Raw genomic sequence first — 19,271 nt, 5'->3', positions numbered from 1 at the left:
ACCAGAAGCCCTCTGAAGGTGTCCTGCTGTGGTATCTCTGGCCCCAAGATCAACATTTATTTAGTAGAAGGTCCTTTACTAAGTCCTGTTGTATAAGCTGTGAGGTGGGTGAGATCTCCATGAGCCTTAGGTGTTCTTGACACTGACGCTGGTCCGCCCCCCTCCCTCCCGTCCACGTTTTGGAGATGTTCTGATGACCCAGTCGTCTAAACCATCACAGTTAGGTTCTTGTTAAAGTGTCTTATGAGTGTCTAATAGAGTGGACAGTGAGTGGGCAGCGCAACACACACACTAACACTGCAGGGCTGAGAATGACTGACCCACCACCCAAACACTACCCACCTGCTCTGTGATGGTCAGTCCTGTGGTGGTCCTGAGCAGAGAAACAGATGGACACAGTCTGGACTTGTTTATCTACTGGAGCTGACAGAATGGGCAATACGTGCAGAAACGAGGAGGCGGTGTTCATGTTAAGGGTGTACGGGGTGCCGTTACTGAGGCACCGCGGTCATCGGCGCACACTGCACCCGCCTCCGACAGAGATGAGACCAGAGGACAGGACAGCGGCACTGGAGAAAATATCACTGACATTTATTGTTATGTAAACAAACATGCGAGTGAACACAAAGGGCGATATCGAGGTCAGCAAAAATGATTGAGGTCATGTCTATTTATTGGACGATAAGTCGATAATGCTAATTATCGTGGCGGGTCTAAGCGCTATACAAATAAATCTGACTCGACTCGACACGGTTGTTTGTCACCTCTGCCTCGGCGCTGTAGGGCTGCTTGCGTTTGGACTGACATTTCAGTCAACATCAGCGTGATCTTCAGCCTCTGTAAGTGCAGCATAATTAGCTGGTATCTGTTTATTAAAAAATTATTAATTAATTAAGTAATTAAATACATAAATAAAAAGGACCCTTTTATAAAGATCACGTCTCGGGCCGTGTTATTTCACAGTGTGAAGCACTCTAGCAGGTCTCGACTGTCACTGCGAGTAAGCGCTCAGGACAGAAAAAACTAGCCTTCATAGCAGCTGTCATGGCAACAAACAGATGTGGCGGCTCTCTCGAGTTGGTGTCGACGCGTCAAAATATGTAATTTATTTAGATGTCTGGTTCTCTTGCAGCACCCGCGACGCAGCGAACGGCCCCGAGCAGACAGGCCCGTAATATTCAATGCATTCTTCAGGCGAGGTAGATTTACGACTAGGTTGCCCATTTGTTTATATCTGCATTCATGATGACGACGTGACATTTGCTGAGGTGAGTCGAGGGAAAGAGCATCAATAATGCAGCTCACAGTACAGTACAGACCCACAATGCACAGTCGCTGGCTACAGATCAAGCAGCTTGTAAATCACAAAAGAGAAAGGGAACACATCCCATTCATCACCCTATTGACTCATAGTGCTCGTTGCCATGGTGATTAACGGAAAATTCTCCCCCTGAAATTCTGGCGAGCCAGGGACCCCCGCATTTCTCGCATTTCAGATCTGGCGTGTTGCACTAATGATGATAATTGCCCTATTGTTTTGCCTCAATAGTGTCTGGCAGGCCGAGCGGGAGGCGAAGGCTTCCGAGGGCTGAGATCTGAGCGAGAGCGGCCTGACGCCGAAGACAGGTAGGAACGGGAGAGAGAGACCGCCGCGGCCGGATGCGTCACAGACACTCGCGCAGTTTCCATCAGAGTGGCTGGAGATAAAGAGGAGAGCAGTGTTCTTCAGAGCGCTGGATGTGCCGGGATTTCCTTCCCATCTCGCTACATCTCTCTTTCTCCTCCAGACTCCAGAAACTACTGCTGCCTCCTTCGTTCAAAGGCCCGGAGCCTTTAAAGTGCACAGCAAAGGTGTTATTCACTGCTTCTGGCCGATAACGAAGTGCTGATGGGACGCACTTTCCCGAAACTAAAGTAGAACAAGAGTGACTGCAGATCATAAATCATACAGACTATCCACACAAACGCTGCTGCTGGAGTTCGGCAGAATGAGAGTAAACAGGCTGAGGAAACAGAGACAGAACAGACGAAGCAGCCTGGCTTTGAAGGAGCATCAGTCAACCTTCTGTCCCCTTTCTTCCTAATGACACACTGAGACACACGAAGAGCATCAGAAACATAGAATAATCATTATTAGGTTAGAGATGACGTCAGCACATACATACACCCTCAACACCCCACCACTACCCTACAACCTCCTCAACTCCCCACCACTACCCTACAACCTCCTCAACTCCCCATCACTACCCTACAACCTCCTCAACTCCCCATCACTACCCTACAACCTCCTCAACTCCCCATCACTACCCTGAAAACTCCTCAATGCCCCATCACTACCCTACAACCTCCTCTACTCCCCATCACCTCCTCACAACCTCCTCTACTCCCCATCACCTCCTCACAACCTCCTCAACACCCCACCACTACCCTACAACCTCCTCAACTCCCCATCACTACCCTACAACCTCCTCTACTCCCCATCACCTCCTCACAACCTCCTCTACTCCCCATCACCTCCTCACAACCTCCTCAACACCCCACCACTACCCTACAACCTCCTCAACTCCCCACCACTACCCTACAACCTCCTCAACTCCCCATCACTACCCTACAACCTCCTCTACTCCCCATCACTACCCTACAACCTCCTCTACTCCCCATCACCTCCTCACAACCTCCTCTACTCCCCATCACCTCCTCACAACCTCCTCTACTCCCCATCACCTCCTCACAACCTCCTCTACTCCCCATCACCTCCTCACAACCTCCTCAACACCCCACCACTACCCTACAACCTCCTCAACTCCCCACCACTACCCTACAACCTCCTCAACTCCCCATCACTACCCTACAACCTCCTCAACTCCCCACCACTACCCTACAACCTCCTCAACTCCCCATCACTACCCTACAACCTCCTCTACTCCCCATCACTACCCTACAACCTCCTCTACTCCCCATCACCTCCTCACAACCTCCTCTACTCCCCATCACCTCCTCACAACCTCCTCAACTCCCCATCACTACCCTACAACCTCCTCAACTCCCCATCACAACCCTACAACCTCCTCAACTCCCCATCACAACCCTGAAAACTCCTCAATGCCCCATCACAACCCTACAACCTCCTCAACGCCCCATCACAACCCTACAACCTCAACGCCCCATCACTACCCTACATCCTCCTCAACGCCCCATTACTCCACCCTACAACCTCCTCAACGCCCCATTACTACCCTACAACCTCCTCATGCCCCATCACTACCCCACAACCTCCTCAACGTTACTCCACCCCACAATATCCTCAATGCCCCATTACTCCACCCCATCTCCTCAACGCCCCATTACTACCCCACAACGCCTCATTACTCCACCCCACAACCTCCACAACGCCCCATTACTCCACTCCACAACCTCCTCAACGGCCCGTTACTTCACCCAATCTATTATTTACATTTAAGGCATTTAGCAGACGCTCTTATCCAGAGTGACTTACAAAAGCCCCCATTACTCCACCCAATCTCCTCAATGCCCCATTACTACACCACAAAACCCCATTACTCCACCCCACAACCTCCACAACGCCCCATTACTCCACTCTACGACCTCCTCAACGCCCCATTACTCTACTCCCATCTTCTCAACGCCCCATTACTCCACCCCACAACCTCCTCAACGCCCCATTACTCCACTCCCATCTCCTCAACGCCCCATTACTCCACTCCCATCTCCTCAACGCCCCATTACTCCACTCCCATCTCCTCAACGCCCCATTACTCCACTTCACAACCTCCAACGCCTCATTACTGCACCCCACAACCTCCACAACGCCCCATTACTTCATCCCACAACCTCCACAACGCCCCATTACTTCATCCCACAACCTCCACAACGCCCCATTACTTCACCCCACAACCTCCACAACGCCCCATTACTCCACCCCACAACCTCCACAACGCCCCATAACTCCACCCCACCTCCTCAACGCCCCATTACTCCACGATCTTCCACCCTCTGATACAGTATATTAAATTACAGATGAAGAATTCACTGGGCTGCTAAAGAGCTGCAGAAGAAGCGAAAATTCCCATTTGCAATTGTCAGCTTATTAAATCTGATTTAGCTGGAATTATGTGCCAACAAATAATCCACAGCCGTCCGATGCCACAGAGTCACGGTCACTCAACCCGAAGACTGTGCAAATGTTTACACCAGACCTGTATAAACATTCGCCGGCAGAGACAAGTGAGCAACCTCAGCAATTTCACTCAACCTAAAGATCAATGTTAAAACTGCATACATAATAATGTTTATGATTTCCAGACCGGCGTTTACATCCATCCACGGCTCAGAAAACTCGGCATAAGGAAGTTCAGTCCATCGCGTCAGTGAGGCATCTGGCACGGAGGCTGCGGAGCAATACAAGTGCACTTCAGCAACTGTTCTAAATACTGCAGATGCTTTAGACACTCCATTAAAATTACGTCTGCTCCACTTCCTAATTGTTTAATTGAAGTGACTAACAGCTGGAAATAGCACACAAACTCATTACGAGATTCTGTCCTCATGAATGATCTGCTGGGTCTTCTTCAGAAACGTACACTATATAGGTATTATAGAATTATGTGATATAGGCAAACCCTGTTTACTCTGGTCCTGTCCTGTCCTGCCTCTACGCTGCAGTAGTTCTGGTCCATTAGTGGACCCTGAGAGAGAATACGCCCCTTTCTAACATGACTTTCTTCTGGCTTCAGCCATATAGAAAGATAGCAAATGGTCATCTTCCTCCTTTGTTTGTATGATGATTGCTCTTCGGGGCAGTGGTGGCTCAGCGGTCAGAGCTCCGGGCTGTTGATGACAGGGTTGCGGGTTCGATACCCGGGCTCGGCCAGCTGCCACTGTTGGGCCCTTGGGCCCAGTTCTGCACCTCGGGTGCTGGAGTTGGCTGCCCACCACTCTGTGTGTGTGTGTGTGCTCACTGCCCCTAGTATCAATATCCTCAACGCCCCATTAGTCCACCCCACAACCTCCTCAACGCCCCATTACTCCACCCCACAACCACCTCAACGCCCCATTAGTCCACCCCACAACCACCTCAACGCCCCATTAGTCCACCCCACAACCTCCTCAACGCCCCATTAGTCCACCCCACAACCTCCTCAACGCCCATTACTCCACCCCACAACCACCTCAACGCCCCATTAGTCCACCCCACAACCTCCTCAACGCCCCATTAGTCCACCCCACAACCTCCTCAACGCCCCATTACTCCACCCCACAACCTCCTCAACGCCCCATTACTCCACCCCACAACCTCCTCAACGCCCCATTACTCCACCCCACAACCTCCTCAACGCCCCATTACTCCACCCCACAACCTCCTCAACGCCCCATATCCTCAACGCCCCATTACTCCACCCCACAACCTCCTCAACACCCCATATCCTCAACGCCCCATTACTCCACCCCACAAGCTACACAACTACCGTATGTATTCAAAGTACCCTCACCTTCATCCCCCTCCTTGAACCCCTCTTCTTCATCATCCTTTCCCAATTTATATAAGGTCCTCCCAAAATATCCCTAATAAGACTGGATTAGATTGGACTGTACTGGGCTAGACTGTCCGTGATCCACTAAGCTGTGTCGGTGTATGATTTTCAGATCCAGTCTCCTGACTCCTGAATCTGCCTCCTGTATGCCGGATTTCTAACAAGACAACCAGTTCCTGGGCTTGTTAAGAACAATGCACTGGGTCATTTCATTCAGAAGACTGGACTCTTGTTTCTCTGTAATCTCAGAGGGTAATCTAGTGGTTTCTACCCACCACTAAACAGCAGGGATTTAAAAAAAAAAAAAATCGATATATCGAAGTATTGCAATATAACGTTTTGCAATACTGTATCAATTCTCCAAATCACTGATCATTAATGAATAGTTTAGATGTAAAGCCTGATGTCAGACAGTGGTTCATCTAGTGTGGTGTTTAAACCCCGACCACTAGAGGTCAGTGTTGATCCTCAGATTCCACTGTTCTGATTGGATAAAAAGTCAACAGTTCTTTTATTTGAGACAGTTTCTCTCAAATTTGATTGGAATTTATTGCAATATATCGAATCGCATCCCGTTTCGTTCCTCCCAAAACACAACTTAATAACAAATGTGCGAGGGGCGGGGCATCTGACAAGGGGTGGGATCTACATATCAGGCAGCAGGTGAACAGTGATCAGGTCTTGAAGGTGATGTTGGTGTTGAAAGCAGGAAGTGTAAGAATCTGAGACACTTTGACAAGAAGAACCAAATTGTGAGGTTCTAGACAGTGACTGGGTCATCAGAACATCTCCATTATGCAGTGGTCAGTACCTACCAAAAGTGCTCCAAGAAAAGACAACCGGTGAACCCTTGAGCACCCAAGGCTCATTGATGCTCATATAGGCCCCGCCCACCTCACAACTTACTGGACTTATTAAAGGATCTGCTGCTAACGTTAGTTAGTCTTGGCGCCACAGATACCACAGCAGGACGCCTTCAGAGGTCTTGTAGAGTCCTCAAATGCCTCAACAGGTCAGATCTGTTGTGGCGGCACACGAGAGACCTACTCAATATTAGGCAGGTGGAATTTATGTCATGGCGGATCGGTGTATATCTCAATATATCGAGTTGCATCGGAATCGTAATGCAGATCGTAGCGCCAGGTTCTTGCCAATAGACAGCCCTAAAGCTAACAAGCCTATAATAGCAGAGGTCAGCAGGTAAAATAACAGGGTGGTAAATAGGCGTGTAAATCTCAGCTTGGACTCACCTATGAAACAGCACAGACTTGACCAGGGTCACCACGTCTCGGCTTGCGTTGTAGCCTGCGCACACAATGGCAACGTGGATGGTCTGAGGGGGGGGGAGAGAGAGGCACAAGCGTAAGGCAAGCATGTGAACACTAACACCTAATGCAGCGTGGCGCTCAAAGCCTTGGCTCATTAGTGGACAGCGTACTGCTTTTTTCCCCCGGCCTGCTGCTTCACTTTGAGCCTCTGTGAACATCTCCTCCAAGCTGCTGCAGAGCTACGCTAATAAGTCTCTTCCCCACACCCTCTTCCACCATCAAACCTCTTCAGTTGACTGAAAGAGCTGTAGGAGTGTCTCCAGAGGGGCCTTCGTTGTACCGCGTCAGATAGCAGCACAACACCCAGCAAAGAAAAGCGGCTGGAGCTCACCTGTATCTTCTTTCTCCCTCCACAGCTCAGGCGGGCACAGGGAGGGGTATAATTGATCCTGACCTGCAAGAGAGGGTCATCTGCTCTCCCTCTCCCGGTCAGTGCTGCCTTGCCAGTGGGCAAGTATAACCTAGCTTATCTAATCATGAGGAAATGAGACAGTAGAGGCATACACGTATACTGTACAACGCCTCTTCACAGCAGCACAGCACATCTTCATGCATCTTCTTAGAGCTTGTGCCAGTTAGGATGATAGATGGTAAAACAGGCACATTAGATAACTTTGCAAGGTAACAGCCGAGAATATTATTAATTATTAGAATAATTATTACATAATAATTGGCAAAATTATCCAACAATATCTATTCAAATGTGCTCGGATCAGCCCCAGTCCGATATCAGCCCAATTTTGCCACAATTTTTATTTATTAGTATTATTTTTAACATTGAATTTTTTTCTTACAACAATACCAACATGCTTAAAGCACCTTGGTACAGAAGTGGTGTCAATCAGCTGTTCAGGATTTGATTGACAGCTCTTGCCTGGCACGGCTCTGGCACACAACCAGCCTCCAGAGATTTAAGCCTCTGTGGGATGTGTGATGTCTGAAAAGAGCATGAGCCTTGGAAACGCATCCAATTTGGATTTAATACAGAGCTGTAGCCAAGCAGCGCAACCAGCATGGCAAATGTTACATAGAGTAGAGATGTACAGCGCTTAAACAAATGCGCCACGACAGTCATGACCTGCCGGTGCTACACCACTTTGATCGGTGTTAGATTAAAAAGGTAGATCAGCAGCGAATACTAATGGGCTCTAAGCTCTAATGCCAATGAAAGATTAGGTCTGTACGGAACCTGACGACATGTGCTAAGCCAGTGAATAGAGAGCTCAGAATGTTTACAGATGAAGAAGCAAAGCCCTCTAAGTGTGAATTTAAGGGTGGGAGATATCGTAAAAACATACCATCTCCATACTTGGCAAGAAATTCGTTATGTGGCGATACTATTTTATTGGTGCATTTAGTTGATTTCAACATAATTATCTATTTTCCTTAAAAATGATTACACTGGTTAATGTTTATACGATCTCTGTAGCAACTCCATGACTCTGATGTCTTCCTAGATGTGCCGCCGGAGTGACTCTACATCGCTTTCCCAGGTTTTTCTAAATAGCAGCTCTGATGTTCTCCCACACCCATCACCACAACTGACTACATCGTGGTCATCAACTCATCAAATGTTTTCCCCAGAGTGACTCTACATCACAGCTCAGACTACCATTGGAGTGACTCTACATCATGGGTCTGATGTTTTACCAGACTCATCGTCAGAGTGATCCTAGTGCTCTAGGACTACCACTGGAGTGACCCTACATCACTGGTCCAGGGCTACCACTGGAGTGACCCTACATCACGGCTCGGATGTTGTCCCAGACTCAATGCTGGAGTGACCCTATATCACGGCTCGGATGTTGTCCCAGACTCAATGCTGGAGTCACTCTACATCATGGCTCGGATGTTTTCCCAGGGCTACCACTGGAGTGACCCTACATCACTGGTCCAGGGCTACCACTGGAGTAACCCTACATCACGGCTCGGATGTTGTCCCAGACTCAATGCTGGAGTCACTCTACATCATGGCTTGGATGTTGTCCCAGACTCAATGCTGGAGTCACTCTACATCATGGCTCGGATGTTTTCCCAGGGCTACCACTGGAGTAACCCTACATCACGGCTCGGATGTTGTCCCAGACTCAATGCTGGAGTCACTCTACATCATGGCTTGGATGTTGTCCCAGACTCAATGCTGGAGTGACTCTACATCATGGCTCGGATGTTGTCCCAGGGCTACCACTGGAGTGACTCTACATCATGGCTCGGATGTTGTCCCAGGACTACCAGTGGAGTGACTCTACATCATGGCTTGGATGTTTTCCAGAATCTCTGCTGGAGTGACTCTACATCATGGCTCGGATGTTGTCCCAGGGCTACCACTGGAGTGACTCTACATCATGGTTTGGATGTTTTCCAGAATCTCTACTGGAGTGACTCTACATCATGGCTCGGATGTTGTCCCAGGACTATCACTGGAGTGACTCTACATCATGGCTCAGATGTTTCTTTCAGAACTACCACCAATATTTTCCCTGACTGAACAACTTGGAATCTGAGGTTTTTTTTTTCAATCTAACTTAAAAAAAAAAAAAAAAAAAAAAAAAAAAAAAGTCAAATATCTTTGGTATCACTTTTATAATATTTTGGCCCTTCCTGAACAGTGGGATTTTTCACGCCCCTCAGTCTTACCTCACATTTGTCGACAACAGGCTGTTGGACGCAGCTGGAGCTGTTGCCTGTGGTGATCACTTTCTGTGCCTCGCTATCCCCAGTACCTTCCTCCGTGGAGTGTGGATGTGACTGATTGCCATGCCGACTGTTGCCGTGGTGGACGGAGTGAGTGGGGTTTTTGGGCGGCTGGCTCAGCTCTCTCCTCAAGGCGCGGTTCTCTTCCTCCACCTCTCGAACCCGAAGCTCCAGAGCCTGGCGCTCATCGGCGCCACCAACCAGCGTGGAGGACTGGGGCTCCAGCGGGGACAGAGGCAGAGGCTTCACTGTGGAGATGAGAAAAAGAGAGAAAGAGAGAGAAAGAGCGTCTTTACCCAAACACAGGGATTACGGATGCTGACTTCAGGGAAATACAACCATGACCTTTGCAGAAGGCTTATTTATACTGAAGATAAAGTCCTGACAGCGGAGGGAACTGCTCACAGATCAGTTCAGATCATTGTAGCATCAGTTCTAATGTCAGTCACAGAGGAGGCTCTCCTATAGGGGAAGGCAGAGTTAGAACAGCCAGTGTGGCTGGCCAGTAATTTCCAATTAGTAGTCAGGACAGCGTGGTAATGCGCTGCACGCCTTGAGAAACATGAATGGTATTCAATCAATTCCCTGGCTGCTGAAAAGACGAACTTTACTGACCAGAAGTTCCGAACAGAGGGAGACACAATTTCCCCTCAGCACTTCAAACATCTGTGTGGATGTGTGTATACCAGCGCAGCAGAGAGACTGTGGAGCCCACATGCTCTTACAGCTCTCAGGGGAACAGCGATAAACTCTGCATGAGGGTAATTCTGAACTCCACAACTCTGTAATTAGAAATGGGCTCGTCATACAGGCCAGGCAGCGGCGAGCACATCGTCTCACAGCCTGAGGTGGGATCACGGGACTAATGACAGCCAACAGTGACAATTATTACATGGTATATCTTCAGAACCAACATAACTAATTAAACAATAACATGCACTATGTGGACAAAAGTATTGGGACACTTGCTCACAGTTCTTCTGAAATCATCAATTTTAAATATATATTAATACAAAAATTTAATTAAAAATTTGTCTTTTTGTCTCTACTGTCCAGGGAAGAAGGCTTTCTACTAAATTCTGTGAGGAAATTCGCATTGCTGTGAGGATCTGATTGCATTCAGCGACAAGAGCATTAATAAAGTCAGGATGTTGGATGGTCATCACCGCGCCTCATTCCTAACTCATCCCATACTGGTGATCTGATGATCTGATGATCCTGCTTTTGTAAGCAGTAATTATCTCCACTGTAGGAAAGGCTTTCGACTAGATTTTGGAGGAGCATTGCTGTGAGGATCTGATTGCATTCAGGGACAAGAGCATTAATAAGGTCCCCAACTCATTCCAAAAATACTGTGTGGAGCACCATCAACAACATTCTTCCACTGCTCCACAGCTCAATGCTGGGGGCTTTATTTATACCCCTCTAGCCCACGCCTGGCATTAGGAAGCAGCATGGTGCCAACAGGGTCATGATGTTGATCTGCTCCAGAGAGTCCTATTCTATTGGCAGTGCTTCTCTAAAGGGACGAGACAAGCTGTGTGTGTGTGCATAGAGTCATATTAGTGGAAACTCTGTAGTATTACTCTACCGCCTCAGCCCACATGCTTTCCTGGTTCGTTATCTCCCAGCTTGTCCAGAAATGCACGCGTACACCTGTCCATGAGGGGGAGCTTATGCACAATTTGTATTTGCTGCAGTGCTGCAAAAGTCAACACTCCGCAACTGAAGGGGGAGCCCAAGAGCAATAAATGCCAATTCTCACATAATGCTGTTTTAAAGAAAATGACTGCAGCTCAGAAAGTAACTTTTTCAAATGTTTGAACACATTTAGTGGAAAAAAAAAAAAGTCATACTATGACCAGATACTTAACCGGAAGTAACTGCTACATGACAAGGATCTCCAGGGCTCCCCCTACAGTTGCGGAGTGTTGACTTTTGCAGCACTGCAGCAAATACACAAATTGTGCCTCGAGATCCCCCTCATGGACAGCTGTACATGTGCATTTCTGGACAAGCTGAGAGATAGCGAACCAGGAAAGCATGTGGACTGAGGCGGTGGAGTTTTCTAAAATGAAAGCATGTATAAACAAGTCTAAGCGAATAAGCAGCAGAATAAAGCTGTTTGTTGCCGAGCATGTAATGCCCTCTGTCTGAGAATGCCAAAGCACCCCTGTCTCTCCCAGGCTGAGCTTTATTTGCTGGCTGGATTCTGGGCTTAGTCTCGCTGAACTGGCAGGAGAAACATTTTGTCAGTGCTGGGCTCTGGCACCTGCTGGACAACATCTGCACCTGGGCCCTTTTTCTTCCGCCAAACTCATTCTTCCCCACTAAAAACACGAAAGTCTTTATGGATTTATTTCAGGGGGATTAAATATTCATGCAAGAGATTCCATTCAAGGAGCATTTCAGCTTCTGTGGAATAAAGCCCATATTTGACAGGACATGGTGGATCTGTCAGAATACACTGCTCATAATGTTCCTAGCATTTTTTTTCTTTTTTTTTTCCTGATTTGACAAAACAGGGTCAAGGTATTTCTTTTAAGCGTTCCGGCATTTAAAGGAGCATTACGCGATCTCCTCTCCCTTTGAATACTGATTTAAAACTGTGAAAGATGCAGAGAATCATAACTAATAATTGATTTAGCAATAAAATCTGAACATACCTGAGAAAAGCTGGTGGAAAAACTGCTCTCCAGACCAGATCATTGCCTTTCAGTCATTTTGCAATGGCCCATTACTCCACCCTCATCTCCTCTACGGCCCACTACTCCACCCCGCCTCCTTTAACATGACCTGAATATTCCGAAATCAATATTTCACAATGTCTTAACTGAAATAGGATCATCGCTGGCAAGAACATGGCATTTCCAATGACAGCTCCAGCTCAAGAGGAATGCGGTTCCTCAGTAAATCAACGTTTATTTTAAGGCTGTAAGCAGGCCCTGTGTGAAAATCCCCTCATCGTGTTTGCTAAGCCACTGCTCGACCCATGAAGATGAGATTTGAGCATCTGGGAGGCATTACACTTGCCACTCATTGGCTGTTGTAATGCTCCCACTCATAAAGCACTCATGTGCGCCTGCTGCTACACAATTTTGCCCACGACGTGGCCGCCTACAATCCTACATCCTCTGCGTCCTCTACACACTCATACTACACCACCCCCCTCACGTGGAACTCGGACAATTCCATTACCTTCATCAACCACCCGAAACAAAGCCCTCCAGATTATCTCAAAGTAAGATAAAGGCTGCCTCGGGTGGCGACAGCGCTGCAGCTCTGTCAGTCAACTGAAGTGGTCTGATGGCAGATGAGGGGGTGGCACAGATGTGCAATTGCAATCTAATCCAGCTAATACTTCTGGGATGAGTTGGGTGATGAGGTGTGGTGGTGGGTGGTGATCCAACATCCTGACCTCACGAACACTTGTCGATAAATGCAACCAAATCCTCACAGCAATGCTCCAGTCCAAAAACTAGAAGAAACCCTTCCTCCCTGGATAGTAGAGACAGTTACTAGGATTAACTCTTTTTTTTTTTAACAGCCGTGATTTTAGAAGACATGGTGAATGAGCAGGCGTCCCGGTGCATCTGTCCAGGAGCCTGAGTACAGTTGGGTCATGCAACAGGACAATGACCCAAAACACACATGTAAGTCTACTTCACAATGGACTCACATGGAGAGCTAGAGCTGCGATACACCTCCACAAACGTGAGTGTTGTGAAGATCAGACTTTCGACAGATTCTGGTTCTCTGAATAAAGCAGGGCCCCCACTCGCACCTGATCGTCGTCCCATCTGCTAATTGCCACTCACAGATCTGGAATATTGCACACTTTTCCTCGATAAATAAATAACCAAGTCTATGAATTTTTGTCTCGTTGTTTGATTTGGTTGTTTTCTGACTTATTGATTGAATTATTTATTTCATTTATGCAGAGATGTAGAAAATTCTAAAGCACCACTGCACATGATAGTTAACAAAGACTTTGTCAAATCAATACTGCAAAAACTGACGAATCAATATCATAAATACAAGTGAACTTTAGCATTAGCGTGAATACGGCTCTAAAATCGTGTGTTCTATAAAGAAAAGCAGACTAAAAATAAATGTATTGAGAACTCAGAGCAAGCTTTGACTCCTTTGCCCTTATCTGGTGGGGTCTTGTGGGCTCGGTGTGTGTGTGCATTTTAAAATATTAGCTTCTCCGGTTGCTCCGAGCATTGCGAGCCGAGAAGGAAATAAAAAAGTAAATAATAAAATAAAAAATATATATATATCTACTTTTCCTCCTCTCCCAAAAGTCCACAAATGTCACTGTGTGTGTAAAAGAAATAACGGAGAAGCAGGACTACAGGCAATGTGGCGCAAACACATGCTGTGCCAGGCTTAGGCCTTACATCTCAAATGCCAACTGTAGCAGCTGGGGATGGTGAGGAGAGGTGCTACTGAGGGGAATTGGGGGTTTCTTTTGTCCTCCTCAAAGAGATAGCACGCACTCTGGTCTCTGTACATGCTTTTCCTCCGAGAATCAATCGGGGAGACCTCGTTTCCAAGAGCACTCAACAGCGCTGTGGTTCTAGGAGATGGCACAGAAGAGCCTGCAAGCCCTGGAGACACCATGTGCACCCCTCACCTCTCGCAGATCTGCAGCACTCTCGTCTGGTGTGGAAAGAGGCTGAGACGCGTTAGATACGGCTAGAGAGAGAGTGAGACTGAGGAGGACATCCATGCAGGAAATCTGAACAGACAAAAGTCACTGCAAACAAAAGGCAGCCAGAGAATCTGTACTGAGGACTGCTCGGGTTTTCCAGCTGAAAACAATGCACTGGGATTTGTCTACGAATGCTGAAGTAATTATACTAGCAATTTTACATGCTTACTTTAAGTAAGTTAAAAATACATTAATATTATGCATAATCAAATGCCTGCAAGTAAACTTTGATCACTATACTTCTTAAATACTTGAGCTGAAATGGACTTTTGTATATTTATGTAAAGTGTATTAAAACTACTACAAGTAATTCACTTAAAGTGCACCTGAAATGTCACATAAAATTATGCTCAGTAATTTTAGTGAAAAAATAATACATAAATAAAAGTTTATTGTATGTAAAACTAGACATATCCCACAACTGTTTTGAGTTGGGTGAACATTTGTGATCATTTTAGAGATAATTTGCTTAAAAGTTGACTTAATTTGCTTCATTAACTTAAAAGTTTCTCGCAAATAATGTGGTGACTAGGAAAAATTGCAAGTCCAGACAAATCCTGCGAGGATCGCTTGAATTTGCAGGAATTCCTCTAATCACATGGTCTCCAATTCCTGGACAGAATGAAAAGGAGTCAAGGTAAACAAAAGAAACAGGGAGAACTGAGTGCTGCGAGATTAGGTTGAATTTGAGGGACTTTTGGTGATCGCAGGATCGCAACTTCCTGGACAGAATAAGGAATTGAACAAAGCACTTGATTGCGACAGTTCCTCGCAAATAATGTGGTGACCGGGCAAAATCGCAAGCCCTGGTAAATCCTATGAGGATCGCCTGAATTTGCGGGAATTCTTCTAATCACAAGATCTCTAAATCCTGGATAGAATTAAAAGGAGTCATGGAAAACAAAGAAGCAGGGAGAATTGAGTCCTGCGAGGTCGGTTGAATTTGTGGGAATTTTGGTTATCGGAGGATCACAACTTTCTGGACAAAATGAAAAGAAGAATTGAACGAAGCAAATAATATGGTGACTGAGTGGTGAACCGAGAGTCCTGGCTAATCCAGCGAGGATCATCTGAATTTGCGGGAATTCCTCTAATCACATGGTCTCCAATTCCTGGACAGAATGAAAAGGAGTCAAGGTAAACAAAAAGAAGAGCGAGAATTGAACAACAACAGTACCTAATTGCGACAGTTCCTCACAGATTTACATATTTAGTGTGGAAATGATGTGGGGACTGGACAAACATGCCAGTTCCTGAAGGGACTGGAGGGGAAAGGAGACAAACAAAAGAAACAGGGAGAATTGAGTCCTGAGAGATTAGGTTGAATTTGTGGGAATTTGTGTCTCCTGGACAGAATAAGGAATTGAATAAAGCACTTGATTGCAACAGTTCCTTGCAACTAATGTGGTGACCGGGGAAAACCGAGAGTCCTGGCAACTCCAGCGAGGATTGTCTGAATCTGAATTTGTGGGAATTCTTCTAATCACAAGATCTCTAAATCCTGGAGTTAAAAGGAGTCATGGAAAACAAAGAAGCAGAGAGAATTGAGTCCTGCGAGGTCGGTTGAATTTGTGTGATCTCAGGATCACAACTTCCTGGACAGAATAAGGAATTGAATAAAGCACTTGATTGCAACAGTTCCTCGCAACTAATGTGGTGACCGGGGAAAACCGAGAGTCCTGGCAACTCCAGCGAGGAAATTCTTCTAATCACATGGTCTCCAATTCCTGGACAGAATGAAAAGGAGTCAAGGCAAACATAAGGAACAGGGAGAATTGAACAAAGTACGCTGAAAACTGAACCAAAAAAAGTTTGCCTGGGTCAAAACCATTCCTTAATTTCTCGGCAGGAACACCTGCTGTCTTCAAAAGCAAAGGCGAACTCCTCGGGGTTTCCACATGAAGGTAAGGGAGAGTTTTGACTCGGTGATATTTCAAAAGGACTCCCTTGGGTATGTGCTTGCGAAGGAGCACAGCGGTTGAGTGCGTGGTGTACGAACGCACAGCAGTGAGAGGTGTGAGGAGACGCGGAGCATTAATGAGATATCAGCGGCGGAGCCAAGAGGCAGCCATTAGCATAAGTTCCTGCTGCTGCGCATTTGTGCATTCAGACGCATTAAAACAGCCAGGGCCCTCCTCCGTCACTCCGCCGTGCCCAATCAATCACTCCCAACACCTTCATGTTCTCTCCGCTCTACGGTACGAGCCGGACTGACTTGGCGATAGGGCATCGCCATGGAAACAGCACAACAGAGCCTATGCTAAAACGAGCGCTATTAAAAGGAAGGAAGGAGAGAGAGAGAGAGAGAGAGAGAGAGAGAGAGAGAGGGAGAGGGAGAGAGAGAGAGGGAGAGGGAGAGAGGGAGAGGGAGAGAGAGAGAGATTCTGCCTTGATTTGCCTCTGGCCAGAACGCTAAATATTCATGAGGAGAATGCAAATGAGATGCCAGAGAGACCCCTTGTTGTCATGACCAGCTATTAGAAATCTGCTTTGCAGTGGGTGGGTCAAAAGTTCTCGAGTTGTCTTGAAGAACGTACAGGTGTCTCTTTCCCTTGCGCTGCAGTAAAGGCGGCGGGGGGTATGGAACTGCGGAGGTGGCGGCTGTGGATTATGTTAGTCAGCTGCAGTGAGGCTCAGGAAGGCTCATGATCTTAAAAAAAGGTCAAAATATGGAGAAACTTCACCTTAACGTTACTTAAAAAGACCTGCTGTTAGTGCTGACGGACCCGCTCGCCCACCCACACGCACGAGGACAGTTCTTGAAAACAGTGTTTATCCCCCCCCACCAGACGTTTTTGACCTCCTGACCACAAGACCTACGCTCTGGGAAGATGCTCTCCAGGGTGAAGGTGTTCTCATGTGGGCGTTTCTGAAACGGTTGTGGCTGTTGCTTGTGTGTGTGTAGAGCTGTGGTATGTGGTTGATGACCAGCTGTTGCTGTGCTCAACATCATCAGATTTGAGGACGTGATCCTAAATTCATCATCAGCTATAGAACAGAAATGCTGAGCTCTCGGAGAATCCTGAGCCAGGCTGCTTTGCCATCAGCAGCCGGAGTCTGGGGTAGCACAACTGGAGGTGTTCTCGCCGGGTGGGTAGATGGCGCTCTCTAGCTTAGCTGGGGACCTGCCGTGTCGGCTGTTTTCACATGTATGGAAGGGGACAGGTGTTGAGTCCTTACCGTTAGTAGTATCGGGAGTACTGCTAGTGCTAGGGGGTGTTAGGAACAGGTGGGTTGATTGGCAGCACCACCACATCAGGAGAAAATGCTGACAAAACTGACAAATTTCTTTAAAAAAAAAACAACCAAACAAACAAACGATGCTGGGCTTCTCTAAGCTGATGCCAACAATTCAGAAATCAAAAGAACCTACAATCTACTACATAATTTGAGGAATTCTATCCATCACAATGGACCCTTGTATAACAGGATTTCAGAAATGCAGAAATGAGTAAACAGTCTTTAACATGTGAAATTATTATTTTGGACATAATGGACATATAATGGACATCATGACCTTTACTTTGACCTTCCTTATTTATTTATTTATGGTAAATAAATAAATAAATAAATAAATGAATAAATAAATAAATCTGCTGTTAAAAAAAATTAAAATACAGCATGAAATTACAGTCTGGCGATGTCAGTAAGTCAGCATGACAGTGTGGCAAAAGCATATAAAGAAGAGATGCCCAGCATAAACAACTAAATCTCTGGTAAAACAGCAACTTCAAAATACTGCGTCTGTGGAAAACCATAGTTTTCCAAAGCACCTTATTGGAAAACGATATATTTATTAATATTGGAAATCCCTAACAACACTTCAGTAAATAAACCAGAACACTACAGAGCAAAAACATGCATCAGAATAGTTAACAGCGACGTTTCCTCCTGTAAGAGTGACCAATATATAAAATCTACAGCATCATGATCCAAACGGCCAAAGAAAAATCAATGCCAATCCAGCTAGAATGTTAATCAACTGTAGTTTAGTTTTGTAGATCATTAATAAGAAGATTTCTTTAATCTAATAACAGAAAGAACAGCAAAAACCCTAACAAAAATATCTCCGGGAAAATAATAAAGAATAACCATTGCTGGCTTCCATCAAATCAAATGGCTGTGCTGGAAGTAAGCTTGGTCTAAGTGCAGAAACACCTAATTCAATCCACTCTGAACCCCCCCCCCCCTTCCCTTCCCCTCTGATCAGGCAAATACCCACTTGATATACCCTCGCATTACGGAGAATGACAGACAATTTATTTCATCTGGGAAGGTTAAGCAGATGACGGTCGCAGCGCCGGCCTGCAGAAGCGGTCTAAAAAGGCAGGGAACCAATTCCTCCAAATAATCTCCCAATAATACGCCGCTCATTCAAACTGCTTCACTTCTGTGATCTGAGGGCAAAGCAGACACCGATGCCCCCAAATCTGATGACAAAATGCTACAGTATGGAAGAGCGAAGGGGAAAAGCAAGCCCTTTTCTGAGTGAAACTGGCGTATCACAGATCCGCTCTCTCGTGGCGTGATCGTGGCATTTCCGTTTTAAAACTGAGAGAGGAAAATAGACTCAATGGAAGGCTGGGAAGAGAGAAAAATAAATAAGATCTAGGCCACACTTCAGAAAAAAGAAGACAGAGCAAATTCCTTTGAGTTCAGAATCAGGTTAGGATGATCCAGCTCACGGAACTGAATATAATTAAGAGAAACTTTCCACATGTTCACTTTCTTCAGTCGTCTCCTGGCATCCGAGCAATGACTTCCTTACTGCCGCTCCAGCGGTCCCGCCTGCAGCTCCAGGGCTCTCTTCACAGCCGAACCCGAGACTTGGTCCGGCGTTAAGGTGTTGTCATGCGAGCCGCCGATAATATAAGCTGCTGGCGACTCTCCGAAGCTTCGGATGCTGTTGTGGCTTTGAGTGTCAGACCTCTTCCTGTACCGGACCTCTTCTGATTTGTGATGGTGTAGGGGATGGTCCTC

At 46.5% G+C, this 19,271-nt stretch overlaps 1 protein-coding gene across 3 annotated transcripts in view; it reads right to left on the bottom strand.

Moving 5' to 3' along the window:
* The window catches only part of large1 (LARGE xylosyl- and glucuronyltransferase 1), an 86,815-nt gene that overhangs the window by 50,517 nt on the left and 17,027 nt on the right, over positions 1–19,271 (bottom strand). For 2 of the 3 annotated variants that reach the window (XM_072673230.1, XM_072673231.1), the window contains exons 3-4: positions 9,518–9,822; positions 6,803–6,885 (exon numbers count right to left, since the gene is read on the bottom strand). In XM_072673230.1, coding sequence (XP_072529331.1) covers positions 6,803–6,885; positions 9,518–9,822 — 388 coding nt within the window. Of the gene's footprint in view, positions 1–6,802; positions 6,886–9,517; positions 9,823–12,240; positions 12,331–19,271 lie in introns of those variants that run through there. The other variant, XM_072673232.1, reaches the window with a different exon arrangement.

The sequence above is a fragment of the Salminus brasiliensis genome, chromosome 2 (genome assembly GCF_030463535.1).
Source record: "Salminus brasiliensis chromosome 2, fSalBra1.hap2, whole genome shotgun sequence".
Lineage (NCBI taxonomy): Eukaryota > Metazoa > Chordata > Actinopteri > Characiformes > Bryconidae > Salminus > Salminus brasiliensis.
The sequence above is the reverse complement of the archived record's forward strand: the minus strand, read 5'-3'. Positions and strand labels throughout refer to the sequence as shown.